The sequence below is a fragment of the Saccostrea echinata genome, unplaced genomic scaffold, assembly GCF_033153115.1.
Source record: "Saccostrea echinata isolate AGI-Se365-2 ecotype Australia unplaced genomic scaffold, CSIRO_AGI_Sech_v1 ptg000016l, whole genome shotgun sequence".
Classification (NCBI taxonomy): domain Eukaryota; kingdom Metazoa; phylum Mollusca; class Bivalvia; order Ostreida; family Ostreidae; genus Saccostrea; species Saccostrea echinata.
Window position 1 is genome coordinate 23,580,610 of NW_026889765.1, and position 21,052 is coordinate 23,601,661.

Consider the following 21,052-nt stretch of genomic DNA (forward strand, 5'->3'; position numbering starts at 1 on the left):
CTTTTGAGTCAACATGATATGAAGTCCTTAGATGCATCAACTGACAAGATTTGATGATCCTAGTCCTTATAGTAAGCAAAATATCTAGATTTTAATAAAATGTAATTTTTGGTCAACTTTGAAGTGACCTTGAGACCACACCCTTTGCCCCAGGGTGATGCCTTGAACAATTTTTAATCTTCAACATATCCTCAATCCTCATCCTTTTGTGCAAGTTTGGTGATAATCTGCCCAGTGGTTCTTGAGAAGAAGATTTTTTAGCAACCAGTACTTTTGTTTCTATTTTCCTAATTATCTCCTCTTGTTTAAGGGTCACAACCCTAGATTTAGTATAAACGGGAGCCCTTGGGAGGATACTCTGTGACAAATTTGACAATAATTGGCCAAGGGGTTCTTGAGTTATGGCCCATATTCTAAAAAGTTTACGCACACCGCACAAATGGCCATAGCATTAGTTCTTTGAGCCTTTGGCTCAGAAGAGCTAAAAATAATGTGGTACTCATTGGGTTCGAACCCTAGCAATAAAGTATCATTTTCCTTTGAGACTAACACACTAACCACTACACTACACAGCTCTTGACGAATTGTGGCATTTGAATCATGTTTGTGATATGACCCTTTACTAAATGGACTTCAAATATTTCTCAGAAAGATGTGAATGTTGTCATAAAAGTGTATTTTTAAGGTATAGTGGGTCTTTGCTCCAAGTTTTTGTTGACCAAATAATGTATATTTTTTCACAAACTTTGAGGATAAATTTGAAAATTATGGAGCGAAGACCCGCTCATAACGAAAAATTGTGTTTTAGTATGAGAAAATGATCCTTTTTGCCCTCTCTAGTGTGTGTATGCTATTTCATAGGCAAATAATTTCAATCTTAGTGAGATTTTTGCAAATTGTGGAGATTTTACAAAAAGTACACTTTAATGATAGATGAAATATCACAGAAAATTTTGTTATAATTCAGATCTAATTTTTCACTTTTATGTTTGTTGCATTATAGGCACTTTGCTTGCCTTGTTCGCCCATCTTCTTACATCAAAATCACCTTTAGAGACTTTAGAAATTTTTGTTTTACTTTAATAATAATCGGATTAAAAGAACCAAATTCTCTACATACCATTATGTGGTACAAGTATATTTGGGGGGCAGGAACAATATTTTAATTTATATCATAGCAATATTATACAATAATTGCTGTTTTAAGGTCAGTATTTTATATGTTATGCACATGGTTTTAGGGAGAATCCACTGTTCTTTTTATTCAAACTAAAATGTTTTTATTTGACTTTGTATCAAGACTTTGGTAGACAACAGAATTGTAGAGACTAGGTTTCATAGGAGAAACTCTTGCTATTTCTGAGTTATGGCATGCTTCTAAATAATGTTTAAAATGTAAAGATAACAAACAGAAATCAGAGATCAATCTCATACAAGAGGCCCATGGGCCACATCACTCACCTGAGCACATTGGTAGGAAAAAAAAAACAAAAATCAGTTGTTTACAGGGGGGGGGGGGGGTGAATTTTAAACTACCTGATGATGCTTTCATATCAATATAACAAATGGCTTTGCTGTTCTTGAGAAGAAGATTTTTTCCCATATATTCATTTGTAAAAATTTGATCCCCCATTGTGGCCCCACCATACCCCCGGGGGCCCTCATTTGAACAAATTTCATTCTACACTACCCAAGGATGCCTCCACATCAATTTGACTAATCATGGCTTTTCTGTTCTTGAGAAAAAGATTTTTTCCTAAAAATTCCTATGTAAACTTTGATCACTCATTGTGGCCCCACCCTACCTCCAGGGGTCATGATTTGAACAAACTTGAATCTACACCATCTGAGGATGCTTCCATAGAAATATGACCAATCAAGGATTTGCTGAACTTGAGAAGATTTTGAAAGTTTTTATTATATACTCTTATGAAAAACTTTTTGTGGCCCCATCATATCCCCGGGGTGGGTGGGGTGGGGGGGGGGGGGTGGTGGTGTCATGACTTGAACAAACTTGAATCTACACTACCTGAGGATGCTTCCATATAAATATGACCAATCATGGCTTTGCTGACCTTAAGAAGATTTTTAAAGATATTTTCCTTTATATTTCTATGTAAAACTTTGATCCCCCATTGTGGCCCCACCCTACCCCCGGGTGTCATGATTTGAACAAAATTGAATCTACACTACCTGAGGATGCTTCCATATAAATATGACCAATCATGGCTTTGCTGACCTTAAGAAGATTTTTAAAGATATTTTCCTTTATATTTCTATGTAAAACTTTGATCCCCCATTGTGGCCCCACCCTACCCCCGGGGGTCATGATTTGAACAAATTTGAATCTACACTACCTGAGGATGCTTCCACATAAATATGACCACTCATGGCTTTGCTGTTCTCAAGAAGAAGATTTTTAAAGATATTTTCAGATATATTTCTATGTAAAACTTTGATCCCCCATTGTGGCCACACCCTACCCATGGGGGTCATGATTTGAACAAACTTGAATCTACACTACCTGAGGATGCTTCCATATAAATGTGACCAATCATGGCTTTGCTATACTTAAGAAGAAGATTTTTAAAGATATTTTCATATATCAGTCAGGGGTGAGACTGAAATCCGTCATTTCTGAAAAATGATGGATAATCGTCATATTTACTAACTACGTATTTTTGTCATTTTTGCCTTTGGCTCAGGTGAGCTAAAAACCAGTGAACAAAATGATTTGTGAAAATAGCAAAAACACAGACCCCTAGAAATACCAGAGGTTGGGTCAGGTGCCTAGGAGGAGTAAGCATCTCCTGTAAGACAGTCACACCAGTCATAAGCTCTATGTATTGATTAGATTACGGAGTACTCCATAGTCAAATTCAGCATAAAGCAATGACCTAACAAATGGCATCAAACAAGTCTGACAAAATACAACCAAATGATCATAATGACAGCTAGGTTGTATTTAAAAACAAGGTCATAATAAAGACCATAGTATTTGTGAAAAGCTGACTTCAGACAGAGTTGCTGAAATCCTTGTAACATCAACTTTGTCAGTAGCTTGCCTTGAATGGTTTAAAAAAAATTGGAACTTATTATATCATACTTAAAAAATCCTTCAAGTTGTATTATTCTTTTATTACATTGACCTATCATCTACATTATCTACAGTTGTTAAATATAATAGGCAAGTAAAAAAAGGAGTGAAAAACTTCTCTCAAATTTTTCTACATGACTAATAGAGACATGCCTAGCAACAGCACCTCTTCCTCAGTGGTCAAGAATTTCTAAAAATCTGGTAAAAGCAACCTTGCAAAAATACTCTGCAAGTAAAAATACAGGAGCAGAGAAGAAGATCAATGCATTTTCACTATATAATATTGAGCCCCATCATAATACCAGAACTCCTGACCCCTAAGGGTCATGAATTTCACAATTTTGGAAGAGGAACCCTTGCATACCAAATCATATGCTTAATTTACCTCCTAAATACCTAAAAGCAAAGAAAAAGTGTATGAAAGAATTTATGCATTTTCTCTATCTCTTTCTGAACACATGGGTCATGAATTTCACAATCTTGGAAAAGGTAATCATGATTATTATAATAATGCCATCAGTTTGATGATTTGATATCCTGACTAGAAGAATTTTTTCAAAGATAAGAACTGCATTTTGATTTTTGGCCACATCTCTTTTGCCAGAGGCCCAGGGACTTCAGAAATGAAAATGTTTGTTTCCGCGCCCTCAATGTGCTCAACCCATAGATGAAATTTATTTATTAAAATTTGTTAAAATTGGTTCAGAGGTTTCTAAGGAAGGTGCTGAAAATACTCAGTTGTTACTTAATACCGACTTGTTCCAATGGCACAATGACAATGCACAATGCATGAAAACAGGTAGCAATAATTCTCCTGAATGATTTAGGTGACAAGTAAAAATGTTAAGGTAAGTACAGTTATTAAATTTGTACATGTAACTACATACACTGCAAGTCTTGAAAGATCAAACTTTCCCACTCCTGCTCAGTCAGCCAGTATCCACCTATATGACGTCACAGTCTCACAGACACTTTCCACACAACCAGCAGCGGACCAGAAGATACTGCTTGAAGACAAGGTATACTAAAGACCTGATGAATAGAAGTTTAATTAAAATCATTTAATTATTTCTGCATTGTTTCTATATTTTTGTCTTAGAAATGTGTTCTGAATGTTTTAAGAACTCTACACTTACGCTTTTCACTGCTCTGATTCTAAACTTTCAAAAAATGTCATTAGACAACTTTGATGACACCATTAAAATTTATTGTGTGTGTACGTAAAATAGTGGGCTTCATATTTTAGCAGCTTTGGCGTGGACAAGGGTGCACTAATTCATGAATACCGCTAATAAATCATTTATAAATACAATATATGGCACGCTTGTGTGTAGCGCTAATTCATGAATACGCTAACAACTCAATACTCAGCCATTGTGCTAAATTTTGAATACACCAATTTATATACACGTACAGTATTGTTTACCAATCCTGTGCACATGCACATATCAATTACACCAGTTAGGGTTGAATACCATTAAGGATGATACCAGAGTGGTATTTTTGAAATGATATGTACTTTTAATGACACTTCAATCTATCAGTATATCGGTCAGAATAATCTAGATTAAAAAATGATCAGTTCAAATGCCTTCATAATATTTTTTTTTATAATTATAAATGCTTTTAGAAATCCAGAAACAAAGACTGAAAACAAAGTCTAGAGAGGCCAGAAACTGCACCAAGCTTGTTCTCTCTAGACTTTCCGGGACACCTCTACATTTTTCATAGTTAGAAATCGGCTAGGTTATAATCAAGGATCTCCTATATGACAAGTTCAAATTGGCAGATGATTGAAAAGGCATTATTCAATCATTTTTGAAGCTAGATCTCAACCAACATCAATAAAAATTGTAGATATTGATTAAAATGAAGTACTGTGAACCGAGACACCCCCTGAAATCTAAAGATGGTAACTGTTGTACCTTCCTTCTACTTATATACAGTAATATGACATTTTTAAAAGTGCCAATTTAAGCAATTTTTTATATGAGTGTATTCATGCAGACACACCTAGAAAAGTACACATAATGCACAAAATATGTACACCATCCTGAAACCAAGTGCCTCTTGGGTGGGGTTGGGGGTTTACACTATCCATTCATCAAGACGTGTCTATGATATTTCACTATAGATTTAAATGAAACCAAGCTATGTTTATTTTTCAATTTAATTTTATGTCTCCCAATATTTTCAATTGTTATCAAAATGGAGTTACCCCCATACTTCACAGTTTCAAACAAGCACAGTGATTTTTTTTTCCTGTCTTCTCAGGATATATTTCATTTCTTCTATAATACTGGTATTTTCTGAATATGTCTTGTAAGAAAACATCATATTAAAAAAAATACATTTATTCTTGGATTGCCTCCATTATCATATAGATATATAATATATAAATATATTGTTTTTTCAATTTCTTTAAATTTCTTTTTTAAACTAGGTCTATGAATATTAAAAAATCTCTTGAGTCTTTAATAGTTCAAGTACCAACACTTCAAAAAGTTTTCAAAAACTTTGATACTTTTTTATTGTTTTTTTTTTTCAAGTTTACGTGGAAAGGGGGAGTTAGTCTAGACTGGTGTAGTAACAACAGGTTTTATTAATATTTATAATTTAGTACATACACAATCCACTATCCAGTGGGTCTGGTCACGTGCCAAATCACTGTCTGCTGCTGTACCAGTCGCTGTTGTTGGTGTCATAAAACACGTCCTCGCACTTCGACGTCTCAACGGTAAAAGGCCAAATAGACGTAACAGAGGGATCCGGGTGGTTTCGTACCCATTACCTGTTCGCGAAAAGTGGTTTCGCGCCATGACCCTGTTCGCCTCGAGTGGATTCACCCCACGAGGTCTCCTTCAAACATACAGTATAATTGATGTTTATTTAAGCGAAATTCTTTTGATCAATGGGTGTTTAGATTTTCATAATTTATGAGCACTTCAATTAAAATTAATTAATTAGCCTATAAGTTGCCGAACAATACCAATAATAATTTCTGATAAGACAGATGATACAAACTTTTCTTTCAAAAATCATAACACAGGAAAAATAACTTTATCATGATGATAGATAAAATTTTTCAAACTAAATTAGATCAGTCTCTCATTTATATCTTCATGTGTATTTATTATGGAAAATGCCCATTTGCAATATATACACTGAATCCTACCGTTATTACACTGGAGGATAAAGGTTTTTTTCATGCAACACCTGCACTGCCACCTCCAATGGCAAATTTTCATACAAATTCCTTTATATCTGACATCATATTGGTGGCCATTGAACAGTTGAGTGATGGGTTTGCGTCCTAATAACCCTAGAGGAAAGGTATGTTTGGCTAATAATGCACACCTCCCCTCCAGAAGTGGCTCTTATGCCCTTTGGAAGAGCACCAATGTCAAGATAGTGAGGATTCTTCAGTTAAGGAGGTTGAATCCCTCCCAGAGGAACAGGATGTGCCTTCCCATGGCCTCCACCTGGATCCATCACCATTGGGGTTTTAACTAATGGAACAGTCCCCATTTTGGCCAGGGACCAGATGAGCAACTCTGGCCATATTTAAGGTCTTCCGTTTCCAACGGAAGACCTTCTACTGATTGTGATGATTAAGATTATTCTTTTTTTTTTTTTTTCCTAGACGCCAACTTTGACGCTTCATATCTTCCTCATTTTTAAACAGATTTTGTTCAAATTTTCAGAGCTTTTAGACTTTACAAAACACTGTCAGAATACCGTAATACAATTCGGAAATTACCTTCTGTTCACGAGTTATTCCCCTTTGATTGAATTTTGCATGCCTCCGATTTCCAGACAAAGGCTCAGAAATGGTTATAATTGGAGCACAAAACCCTTTGAAATTGAACAGAGGAAGCATTGAAGTTGTGCACATCGGTTTTTGTTTTTTGATTTTTGCATTAAAAATGGCGCTTGAGAGGGGTCAAAAGTTAGAATGTGGAAAACAGCAAAAAATTTGACAAATTTTCCTTTATAGCTTGAAAACTAGAAATATTTTGTTAAGACATGTAGAACAAAAGTTGTGCATAATTGCAAGGGCTTTCATATTATACTATTTAAAAGGGGCTGGCCCCTATGATTAGGGATCTTGGGCCCTTAAAAGTTTTTGCTTTATAACTCAAAAACGGTAAATATTTCGATCTGGATCTTGGGAACAAAATTGTTCTTTTACACCTTTTTGATCTAATGAAAATGTTGTTTTGTTCGAGTATACCATGGGTATTGCGTAATACGTATTAGAAAGCTAGCCAGGTAAACAGGTAACGTTTTTCATTCGGCAAGGAAATCAGACCTCTTCGTGTGTATAACTTAAACAGACTTGCTATCAATAATATACCCTGCGGTATTTAATGTTAATTTTCTTTTTAATAAGGTTTAAAACGTGGTTTATGGTTCACTTTTAAATTATTTATTACAACTAGTCTTTCTTTTCTTCTTTTTTAAATTAGATTAATAGTGTTCAAAAGCGGAGAATATTAAATCTATCTTTCTACGTTTATTATTACAACAAACTTTGTAAGTGATTTTAAACTGTATGCATTGAATAATTCACGATCATTAGCTGTATGTATATTACGGTCTCCATGTTCAGCTCGATGTTTAGTTATGTAACCCAACGCGCGAATCCCACGCCTTTGATCGAGGTCACCAGTGTACTAGCCACCTGTGGCCATAAACAAAGCTAGTATTTGTGATCGCGTATAATGTCAATTTTGTACAAAGAGCTATTAATTAATGGAAAGTTATGTTTTTAATTATATCGAATCAGTAAGATTACTTTACCGATCTTTTATAATCTTAATTCCAAACACTGGTGCATAAAAATCATTTTGAATTTTAATCGCTGTTTTTGTCTGTTCACGCAACAATACATTTACATCGAAATATTTCGAAAAAGCTGCCGTAATTAAAGTTGTTAGTTAACATCTTACTGATCTCAAGAAAACGTTATTTTGTTTGAATCTTGTGTTCTAAATGAGCTAGAAGCATAACACATATACAGGTAAGCGTTTTCATTCAGCAAGTAAACAAGAGCTCTTCATGCGTGTAATTAAAATAAACTTACTATAAATAATAAACCTAGCTACATTAGATGCTAATATTCTTTAGAATCGGGTTCTTGAAGTGTTCTGAGCTTTATTTCTAAATTATTTACTGACAACTTTCCCTTTTATTTCGTTTGTTTTCAAATTTGGATAAACCAGTCTACTTAACAGGGAAAAAAGATAACCTTTTCTTCTTATCATATAAAAACAAACAATAAAGTTAGAAAATAAAACGAAACTTTAAACATAGACCATTCACAGCCATTAAGTACACGCCTTTTACATTCACCTTGTGTGTTTACAATTATGTAACCCCTCCCTCGATAGCGCGTGGCAAAGGAGGTCACCGGGGATCAATCGGCGTGTGATCCAGCGACCTAAGGTCATACACAAAACAAACCATAGAATGGCCTTTCCAAATACATTTTGTAAACTAAGTGATGAGTGGATGAATATGTTGAATCTTTCAGATTATTTTATAATATCTTTGATTAAGTCGCTAGTACATTTCAATTTATATTTTATTCGCTGAATTACAAGAAAGTTGCATATTAATTTTATTTTTATAAACATTGTATTTCTCGATATCGAGATAATTGCGCTTTGTGAAAAATTACTTTAAAATCATTCAGAATCTTTCATATTATTTCGTCTTACTGTTTATCACTCGCTCGTTTTAATCAACTAGTCTTAACTGACTTCAAATTCAATGCATTTCAAATACCGAAAAGACCACTTTGTTTGCGTATTAAAGAAACAGTTTATTTATCTCTCTAATGTTATTATTTAACGAGTTGCTATTTCTTTCATGAACATTAAACAGCATGTATATAATTATTACGATAATTGTACGTAGAGGTCACATTTTTAATTGTCAGGAAAATCGAAAATAAAATTAACTACTTTTGAGCTTGTATTATTTTCTTCCTAACTTACAATATTATTGCATACAAAATATTAGGTCGGACGCAAGTAACCTAAATATTTCACTTGTATTTGAAAATTCTATCGAGCGTCGAATGAATTTTACCCGTTAAAAAGTGTACAAAAAAACCTTCCTATGCAGTTTTCTTTGGGAATCAATTGTCTTAGATAGTCTACTCCGACATGTGTTGACAAAACTCACGCAATGAGAAGCCATACATTTCAAACTTGTGACCTCTTGGTCAGTGCATGTGAAGATTACGCACGACAATTAGTGTCTGTAAAACGAAGTATGTTTTATAAATGATTTGACAGGTTAAGATTTGTTCTCATTCCAAATTAAATACAAGTTTACACAATCCCGTTATTTCTTTGTTATTTTATACCGTCAGTTATATTAGAGATTGTTTTAAAACTGTGTTGTTTAGGAAGATTAACCTTATGCATTTGTTTTATTTCATCTAATGAACTGAATTTTCCCATGATACGAATAACTGGTACATGCATGTAAGTACGCGTAAATGCGGTCTTATTTGTTTATGTGGAAGAGCGCCCAAAATAAATACACTTCGAACTCTGGAATTTCCCTATTTTACTGTTTAAATCATAGGTCCGCTCAGCTGACGAGTTGTTTTAATAACGGTTATAAATTATATTCAAAAAAGTCCTGGCCAGCGATCGTTACGCTTGGTTACATTGCAATTAAACAGGTATATACTAATAAGATATTAAGATACTATCGGTATATATATTTTCACCTAATATGTTTTCATTGAGTGTTTTCATAAAAATAAATTGCTGGAGAATATCATGTTCTCCCTGATCATATCGATAGCGCGTAGAAACAGCGGTATATGAACACACGCTTTTGTGTACAACGCAAACGTGTAAATCAAAAGGATGGGGAAAAACGATGAAATAAAAACATTTCTCTATCAACTGAAATTATTATCTTTAGACAGATAATAATAAATGAATATTCGCCTGAGAACATGTGAAAATTATACCCAAATACAATGTAACGAAGGATTTTCGGTTTAATCCGAGTACACAATAACAATGTTGTGTACATGTACATGCAGAATACCTCTTTTTTATCCTTCGCCCATGTGTTCCTCCTTAACGGAAAAAATTATCAGTAAATTATATTATACCGAACGAGGTTGAAAAATGACGAACTTTATTTCTTAAAATTAACAGCAATTATCAGACTTTTCTCATATCACTGTAAAAATGCCCTAAAAACTAAAACCGTCTGGTTTGACTTTGTCAACGCGTTTTAGATCGGGTTCGACATTTTTATTAAATATCTGGAGTATTTCGCTTATTCTGCAAGTCTTTATAAGAAGATTAGCTTTTTAAAAAAAAAAGCTGAGAGTCAGCCACTGGAATACAGACAGTTTCTTTCTTGGTTTGTGATGGTATATGATTTGTTTTATCCATCATGTTGTGTTCACTAAAAGTCATTGTCGTCTAAGTTAAAATTCGCCCAGTCGTTTTCTTATCTGTAACATAATTCTGTACATAATAAATAATAAAGCATAGAATAAATTTTAGTTAAACTACATCGTGATCATTATGATAACCTCCAATTAATTTCTCGTGGGCGCGGACATCAGATAAAGTTCGTCTCAGAAATGAACAAAGCCACTATGATCCCAATCATTGAACGTGTAAGAATGTATACATTTTCATTTTTACTGTTAAATTCTATAAATAATATAGATTATGATGCTGAAAAGGAAAGTAGACCTTGGGTTAGATTGTGTTAATTATTATTAGATAAAAGTTTTTTAATCGTGCAGGTTCGAGGCAATGCATGATAGGGGAAGGGGGAGGGTGCATACTGTATGTATATTTAATTCAATTTCTAAATTTAAGCATCCATTTTAGTGTTATTAGGAAAGAAAAGAATTGCTTCCAAAATAAAGTAATAAACTGGAGATTCAAAATATTTTATACACACAGTACGTATACCCTAAAATGATACTGGATTCCATCTCGCTCACTCTCTCTAATTGGGGGGGGGGGGGGGGCTGTCTATAAATCCGCGCAGTTTCTCTCAACTATCGCAGTTCTACTGTGGTCAGTTTCTCACCTGTGGGCGCGGTTCACGTGCACAAGCGGCACTTACATGTACATGTCTATCATCGTGTAAATTATAAGAATTTACACATCTTAAGTGATATTCTGACGTTTTCATAACTTTCATCATTAAAGTAAAGAGATTCTTTTTTTTTTTTCACTGTCTTGGGACCTTTGTGCAAGTGGATTATTGTGTGAATTCCGACCCGTACCTGTCTTATGCCAGGTATTGATCGAGGGAGTCTTGCATCAGGCATTCAGAGGAATACACACAAATCCTTGAACTTGCAACGGCGATTGAGGGTATAAATCAAGTGTTAAATCATGTGCTCTGCATATAAACTTCTCATCTTCTATAAGAAGCACTGAAATATTTTCATAGTATCATATTTCCCACTTAGAACAATCTCTTCTTTAATTTTTCGTCGAGAACGACGAAGAACAATGCAGTCTATAAATAGATCGAGGTCGCGTCTTTGTTTAGAGGTGTTTGTGAAGAATCACGCCCTTTGGTCAGCTCTGTTGGTTGGAGCAAATAGCACGAGTTTCTTTAGAACAAGTCGTGTACATCTTTTTCCCAGAATTCCAAATTATGCAAGCGTACTTGCAGTTTTATCCCACCGTAACTAGTCAACCCGCGGGCTGACTAATGAAAAAAAAAAAAACACTGGCAGATTTAGAGGAGGTTCAGGGGGCCTGCAAGCCCCCTTTTTGTATCCAAAATATACACAAGATTTAATAAATCAATTTTTATGTGGCTTTGGGCCCCTACCCCGACCCAAAACTGGTCGGCCCCCTTTTCTAGATTCCTTAATCCGCCACTGAAAAAAAGAATGTGTTGTTCTCTTGGGTGTCGATATCTGAATTATATTTTAAACATCCTGTCTAATATATCATGGGCGCCCATAATAGGACGATTATTTGTTTTTTAAAATAAAGTGGTTCTTATAAATGTAAAAAAAAAAAAAACCTTACAAACGGCTAAGTAATTATTTAATTCATCTAGAACAAAAGTTAGTTTAGTTATTTGCTTATATAATCTAACTTTTATAAATTAACACGAAAGTCGTGCGATCGTATACAAATACTCAGAAGCAATCTTCATATTTAATGAACGTATAGCGTATAGGTGAATAAATTGCCTCTCATCGCTATACGTATACCCCCATCCCCGAAATAAATAGAATGTTTTCCTTCGCAGCCGGTTATGTAAGTACAAGCGAGGATGGAGCTTTACAGAAGCAGGTGATGAATTCCGAGAGAAAGGCACTGCCTATTTTATATACATGTACATTCCTAGGGACCTGGTTTTCTGAACCGATGTCACTGTTATTCAAAGACCTAGCTAGAAATTCTCTCTCTCTCTTTGAAATGCAGGCCCGTCGATCGTAAAAAAATGACAAAATAATTTCAATTTTTATTATTTACATTTGCAAATAATTTTCTTCGGTGAACCTATTGAAGAGAAAATATGTTCAATTCTGTACAAACTTATTAGGGGGTCAGAGGTCATGGCGTGACCGTATCACACAGCGAGATGATATCTTGTCTACATATTTCTGTCCCGGTGACACTGGTTTCGGAACTTCTAAGCCGTTAAAGCGATGAAAAAGATAAAATTATTGAAACATATATGTTTTTTTTTTCGTTCAACAAATGATCATTAGTTCTTTCTTCGGTGTGAAGAATGTTTTTAATTAGCCTAAAATCACGCTTACCTTTTTAACCCGAAATTCCTTTGAAGGTATGTAAACTGAAGACGATATCACCGCTTTTGACTTCATATAAAGAACTCATACAATAATAGTAAGATCATTCTCAGTAGCGATCATTGTTTTTTTTTTTTTTTTTTTTTTTTTTTTAATTATGAATAGATATTTCCTGAACTGGACTGCTGAACAGCAATATAAGTATTCAAATGTTGGAGCGAGGCGAACTCTCAAGACCAAACAGCTTCTAGGTCACTTCGCGTCACAACATAGCATGAATACGGCGGGCCGTTCGTGTAATAAATGCAGTTCTTTTCAGAAAATTCGTCTCAAATGTAAATAAAAGTAATAAACAACAATGTTAAAAAGTTCTCTGGGAAATGAACTTGGTTGGTACCTGGTCAAATCTGAGAAGCCCTTAGGGCTTCACAGGATTTGATCACGTTCAACCTAACCTTTCCCAGAGAACTTTTTAACATTGTTGTTTATTTCTTAAATAAGTATCTCATCTCCCAAGCCCAAAGGCCCAAAGTAAGCTTTTCTGTTCATAATTTTTCAGCTTTGTTTGCTTTCTTGGCGTATATAAGCGTTATCGTCGTTGTCGTTTTAAAGTTACTTGTAAAATGTTCTCATTTTTATCTTATCAAGAACCACTGGGCCATAACAACGAAAATTAACATAGAATATTTTTGGTAAAGTTTTGTTCAAATGAAGGGTCACATCCTCTTTTAACGGATACATGTAGTAAAAATTAGAGGGGGTCCAGGCGCGGATCAAGGAATTTTTTTTCCACGGGGAGGGGGGGGGGATCCAAATAAAAAAATATTTCAACCCAGAAATTTCTTGACGAGTCAAAAAAAGAAACTCTTTTCCCAAACGTGAAAAACCTATTTCGTGTGTGTGTTTGTGTGTGGGAGGGGGGGTTGACTTTTAAAGCTTCATACCTAAGACTTTTCATACCATTTTAACACAGATCCGCGTTTTCGAGGAAGGGTCCGCGTTTTATAGGGGGGGGGGGGGTTCCATCGTCACTTTTACTTGGTTTAGTATATACATTTAACTGCCCCCAACCCCCTCTAGATCCGCGCATGGGGTCATTTGAAAATAGTATTCTCAAGAACCCCTGGACTAGAATGAGAAAATTTCCAACATAGCATACATTCATTTTATTTTTCAAATCTTGATTCAAGGGAGAAGGTTTGGGCCGGAAAGAGTGTTCATAATTTAACATAGGAATTTATATATCCCCCCAAACGAAGTGTGTTGGTTTGGGGTGGGGGTGTTTTGAGTCTTGGAATCACACTGTCCGTCTGCCTAGCTGTCCGTCTGTACGTGATAGTTTGCCCAGGATATAACTTTGTTATGAAGAAACTGGAAGGTCATACTTGGTACAAAGATTACTAATGATCCGAGGGTGTGTCATGGTTTTGATCCAACATCATTCCGGCAAGCTCAAGGTCACTTAAAAAAAAATAGCAAAGTTTTGTCCGACTCATTTATCTGTAAAAGAGAGTCACCGGAAGCTCACTGGATACAGGAATTGCTTATGACAAAAAGGGTTTGCCACAACCTTCATTCAAGGTCATTCCTGTAAGTTCAAGGTCACTGACAGAAAAGTGTAAGATTACTGTATGTGCTATAATTTTGGAAGCTCATACTAGGAACAAAGATTGCTTATGATCCACCGGTTTGAGATAACATAGTACTAGATTGGCAGAAGAAGTGGCAAAACTCGTGCCTGGATTATAAATTTATAAGGGGTGGGAGGAACACAGGAAACTTTTTCTCAGATTGCTTGAGATGGGTTTGTCCTGACCTTGAATAGAGGTTTTTCCCGCAAGTTCAAGGTCACTGGCAGATAAATATTAATTTTTTTTTTCCATGCTATAACTTTGTAATATAAAACCACTGGAAGATATTACTTGATACAGAGATTGCTTATGATCCAAAGATGTGTTTTGACCTTGATCCAAGGTCTTTCTGGTAAGTTCAAGGTCACTGACAGAAAAGTGCAATATTCTTTTTCAGGAATATCTTGGTCATTGAGTATCACTGGAAGCTCATAATTAGTTCAAAGGTTGTTTTTGACCTTAAAATAGGTCATTTAGGCAAGTTCAAGGTCACTGATACAATAAATGTAAAATTCAAAAAGGTCTAGTCGCCCACGTGGCGCAGTGGTAAGAGTGTCTCCTCTAGAGTCGTGGATTAAGGAGTTGATCCTTATGTCGCAGGTTCGAATCCCACTATGGGACGCAGAGACCGATCCTTCAGATGAGACTGTATAAACTGAAGTCCCGTCTGGCATTTGGTGCTGGCACGAAAAAGATCCTTCACTGTTCAATGGCCATGAGTGCCGAGTATAGGTCAAAATTTGCAGATCTCCATCGGCAAATATGGTGGCGTCTCCACATGATTGAAAAATTCTCGAGAGGGACGTTAAACAACATACACACAAACAAACAAACAAAAAGGTCTTTAATTTTGTAATAGAAAAAATTGCATGCATTTGCATTTCACTGAAAAGATGATAAATATATCATCCAAAGTGTGTAATGGCCTTGACTTAAATTCGATGTCACTTAGAATATGATGTTTTGGATGAATAGTCTGAAAGAATACGTGACTGTGAATTTTTTTTTTGTCGATGACATACAGATGGTGTTTGCTCTTAACCAGCTGCAGAATGTGTCCTGGCTTGACGCACGATTATTTGGACAAGTTCAAGTTCACTGCAGGGGAATTTTACATTCTTTTACTGTCTTTCTACGGTTGAAACATTGGAAGTTGATGCCCCTTACAGGATTGTTTATAACCTTAAAATGTTGTATGACCTTGACTCAAGGTCGCTATGTTTTGTCCGGAGCTCCGGCGGAAGACCTATTCGTTGCATTGCAACGAGCTCGGCTCTAGTTCAATTGTGTTTTTGGTGCTTTGACCCACTCCATAACATTAGTGGTAGACCTGACTTGATTGTTCATCTGGGAATTATAACAGAGTTAATGCCTGGTGAGACATGTTATTGAGATTATTATCTTTGACCCTTATTCTCAGAATGAATCCTGGGTGTGGCTTAAGGCCTATTTACACGGTATGATTTGTAAGATGTGACTCGCCACATCTTACAAATCATACCGTGTAAATAGGGAAATCATAAGCCAGATATGAAGTCAGATGGAGTCAGATGGAATAGAGACATGTTCTATTCTGTCTGGCAAGTCAGATGGTTTCAACCAATCATAAGAAAGGTCATAAAGGTTGATCTAAATTAGGTACTATTAACATGTGGATTTTTCCCGAACTTTTGCTCCAGATTAATTTTAAGATTAATGTGATATCTTACATGGCCAAATCTTGGGGGAATTTTTCATTCCATGTACTCGAATTGATAATGGCAGGAAAGTGAAACTGAACAAACAGATTGATTAAAAAATCATACTCAGAAGTAAATTTGTCTGAAAAAATGAAACCATTTGGGTTTTCCGTGGCCAATTCTTTACTTATTAATATGCACCATGTCCTAACCAAGGTCTTGCCCATGTTCTTCTGTGTTCAATTGGCAAATAGCTGCTATCATTAGGAAATGGAAAGGTAGTATGTAATTGCTGTTTTCCATTCTTAAATTGTAAACAATAAGAAATTTGGAGGGAAATATTAATGAACTACATATCTGACAAATCATACAATGTAAATGAAACACTGGAGTCAGATGTGAAATCACATCTGAAATCACATCTTACAAGTCAGACCGTGTAAATAGGCCTTTAGCCTGGGGCTTACTAGCAGTTTCCGGGAACTTCACTTTAAAAATATAATTAAGGAAAAAGTTCTGAAAATTCTCAATTTACAAATGATGCCCAAAAACCTTTCATTCAAAGCTTACTACAGTAGATTATTTGGATTTATCTAAACTACATTTATTAAAAAAAAAAGACACATACAAGGACAAAAGGGTATAGTATTCAATAATATTCTACAATAACAACAAAAATATGATTTAATTTGATAAATTTATTTGATAGAATATATTTTATATGTATATATATATATTTATATAATAATTACTTATGTCCCATCATCACATCATGAATATATTTTGAAACAAAAAAAAAACCATCATGAAGTTGCTAATCAACCAAAAAAATTAAATGATTCCCCATTCTTTCTTTGTGAGAACTTCAAGTGACAAGTGATGATACCTGGTACTATACAATGCATGCTAACCTATCGTAATGATTAAAGCAACAAGGCAACATGCCTATAAATGAATGCACTATGACAGTATAATAATGTAAGATAATTAATATCATAAGACAACCAAATACATTTATATATATATATACACAATACAAAGTGACCAGACCCACTTTGCTTCAGAAGTTACTTATATTGCACTTGTGCCTTACTGGCCATTTCCAAAAAATATTCACCATTCTCTTTTTTTTTTTTTTAAATTCTCGAATTAGAATAAATAACAATAACTTATAACAAAGAAACACTTTATCTTGGTCAACTCTTAAAACTGTGAAATAACTGGGCTCTTAAATTGTGTAATAAGTGGGCTAAAGTTTGGACACATATATCTAGAAGTAAGGTCCTAATGGGTCCCCCTTAGTGTTGTTATGAAGTGCAGTCATATTTTGAATCAATGCATAAATATTAATTTCTCTCTTTTTTTAATGTTCTTCTATATCAACCGAAATTTCATGTGAGGGACTATTAAAGAATTTAAACAATATACCTGTATCTTACAATTAAGACCACATAATAATGCCAAGGTAATTTTGGAAAATTTGCAGGTTGGAACAGTGATCAAAAAGAAGTTCTGGACACCATTTACTTTCTACTCAAAAACCAAATTTTAAAATCCATAATGGCCTACATATAGGTATCAAAAATCAACAATTTGACCAATTTCTTTTAATTTAATGATTCCATTTATGGAATCGATGTTTATTAATGTTTATTGCCTTGTTTTTCTTGATTGAAATGTAAACAATGAAGAGACAGTAGAGTTGGACAAAAAAAATCACCAATACCCTGAATTAATGGAAACTGAAATAACACATCACTTTCAAAGAGGAAAACATCCTGAACACACACAAAAAAAATATTGTCATGCTCATAAAAAATACAACCTTAAGATATTTGCAAAGTCAAAAAATAACAATGAAATAACAAAGTTTATTCAACAATTTTTCGAGCAGGTTACGTATGTGACATGACAAAATGGCAAGGCCGGCAACTCCGCGTGTAATATGATCTAGCCTCCAGTTCTATTGTAAGCTTTTAAATAATGATCATCTTAAACATCCCACTCCCCAAAGTTAAATTTCTTTCTGATATGGAAAACCTTTATGAACAAATGTGAAAGAAAACGAAATAAGTACCCATCACTCCTCAACTAATGACCATAATAATAGTAGTTTAAAAACATTTAAATGCATCACAATTCTTTGAACTATGGGCTAAAACAAAGGTCACTTGAAGTCCTACAGTGATATCAACATGGCCTAGGGAGATATGCATTTCCTATACTACTGGTGTATAGTGTATGTGATATTTAACTAAGTGATATCTATTTCAATGTTCTCTACTTTTTGACAATATGGACAATCCAGATTTCTTTCTTGGTTTACAACATGAAGTATTCTGTACATTCTTTAGGTTTTCTGTATTTTTGTTGCCAATATTTCCTAAAAAGAGTGGTATAGATTTATACGAGAACATATTTATCCTGATTCCACAATACAAAAGATTACATTTTCCATGATGATGGAGGTAGGGGTGGGAGGAGGGGGGGGGGGGGGGTCTAAGTGGTAGGTAAAGAATCAAGCTGATGATAACTTTTTCCTTTTCAGAAAAAATTATATGCAATTTTTCTTTGTTTTGTTTATTTGAATTTATGACTGCACATACATAAAATTGCTTCAATAAATAAAACTTCACAGTCATTTACGTTAAATGACAGTATGTGAATTAAATTGAAAAAAAAAAATCGTAAATGTGGCCATTTTAGGACTGGTCATTTGATTGCTTAATTAACGAAGAAAAAAATGCATGTACATGACATAGAACGTAACACAGCAACATCTGACTAGTGAAGGGTTTTATAACAAATAAAATAGTACCAGTAACTAGTGCACAGTGCAATTAAATATAATATATATATGTATATAAGTTACACAGTTTGAAAAGTCAACAGGTAGATCAGAAAGCCTGTCTAACATCAGTATCAGTCCCCGGGGGGTGGGGGGTCCAAATAATGTTTTCATCAACTTTCTGGTCATAACTATTGACAAACATCAATGTTTTATCTGGACTGCAGTGGATTTTATGATTACTTAAAATTCAAATTTAATCAAGTCTTTTGACAAAATAGACAAACGACTTGTCAAATACAATCCGTTTTTGACATACTTCATCTTAAATACATGCCCAAGATTTGTGAAAATTCAGAAAAACACACACAAAAAAATGCATTGAATTGGTACAGGTTACACATATAACTATTTGGCACATTGATATTGAAGCTGTGTTAACAAATGTAACAGCCACAACCATTACTATAGGCTGAATAATGCAGACCAGGGGCAGAGGAACAAAGAAACGACAAGCATTCCTAGCTCTAGGTTTGAAAAAAACATGGAACACTTAACATATATCATGTCCCATATTTAATATACAATAAATACCATTTAATTTATTGGAGTCATTAGATATTATTGGTCAGGCCTGTATTGTGATTTTTTTGTGATGACACCTGAATGGGGGTAAAATGTCTTTCACCTTGATGAATGATGGGGAGGGGGAAATGTTTGAGGGGCCCATAATCAGAAGGAAAAAAAAAATAAAGATGATACAAAAAATACATAAAAATAATTCACAAATGGAGCATCAATCTACTCCAGCTCATGTACGATTCTTAATACAGAGATATTAAGACTTGATATTAAAATTTTCCCAATGAGGACAAAAAAAAATGAAGTTCCCCTCTCCATAGTGATTTTGGCAATAACAATAAATAAGTAAGATGAGAAGCAGTGTTTCCACATAGTTTAACATTGGTCATCTAACACAAAGTCATGGAAGCTGTGAAAAATATATCTTTATACATATATAATATGTACACAACATTCTAATCTGCAATAAAACATTGGAGAAAAAATGTACCAATCTTCAAAAATAAGATTTTCTGATTATTTTCAATGAATAAAACCTGGAGACAACACAACTGATTAGGAGAGATTAAGCTGTGAATGTGGATCCAAATGGAACCAAACACTTCATCATAATCTGCAAGGATGTCAAGCACACTCACAGATTTTACAAGCAACATCTATAGATAGATTTTTTTACAATTAAAATTTTTAAATTCACATGTAAATGCTGTAAGACACAAACATCTTCCTAAGTAAAATGTCATGACTTTGAACAGAAAAAAAAAATATCACATGAAACATCTACATGGATAACAAACTGCTGCACATCAACCCTTCATCCTCTGCTAGCCACCTGCTAGCCTTGTTGAATCAGATCTATATCATAATATTGCATGGAACACATTCCACTGAAGCAGATCTGTGGCACTCTCCGGAAGCGATATGCAGTCAAATCACGATTAAATCCATGGAAAATTTCCCCCGTGTTATCAACTCTGGTCCTGGAACCTTAATTCTCATCTTGTGGCCTGACTCGATCTGTATTTGATGATTTGCTGAGCAACGAAAGCGACAAGCACAGCAAACACAACGAAGCCCATTAGGATGATCATGGCCCACTGCTGGTCAGTTAACTGTTTAGGCTCTACTAACTTAGATTCTTGTTTAATGTCTGTTTCTTGTTTACTGACCAGCTCATGACCTTGAGTTGTGAAGGTCACTGCCGGACTGAACGCCCCCACTACTTCGGTCCCATCTTCACAGATTCGTATTGCACAAACACGGAGGTGATAGTCTGTTTTTGGAGACAAGTTTTCCACCTGGAAACCAGTGTCCTCTCCTCTGTATATCTACAATAAATGATATACTCTCTCATTTTATTCCACAATTATTTTATTGTACCAAAATGTAGCTACATGACTTTATCTTTCATGATTTATTTAGTTCAGAACTAATACAACTGAATCATCCTTGTGCATCTCTATTTATGCTTTCACTTGTCTCCCTATTAAT

General features: G+C 34.6%; 1 protein-coding gene across 5 annotated transcripts in view; it reads right to left on the minus strand.

Moving 5' to 3' along the window:
* Window positions 1-16,874: 16,874 nt before the first annotated feature.
* The window catches only part of LOC133188566 (fibronectin type-III domain-containing protein 3A-like), a 56,966-nt gene continuing 52,788 nt past the window's right edge, over window positions 16,875-21,052 (minus strand). For all 5 annotated transcript variants that reach the window (XM_061324041.1, XM_061324040.1, XM_061324044.1 and 2 more), the window contains one exon: window positions 16,875-20,889. In XM_061324041.1, the coding sequence (XP_061180025.1) occupies window positions 20,557-20,889 (333 nt within the window). In that variant the 3' untranslated portion in view covers window positions 16,875-20,556. The remainder of the gene's footprint in view (window positions 20,890-21,052) is intronic.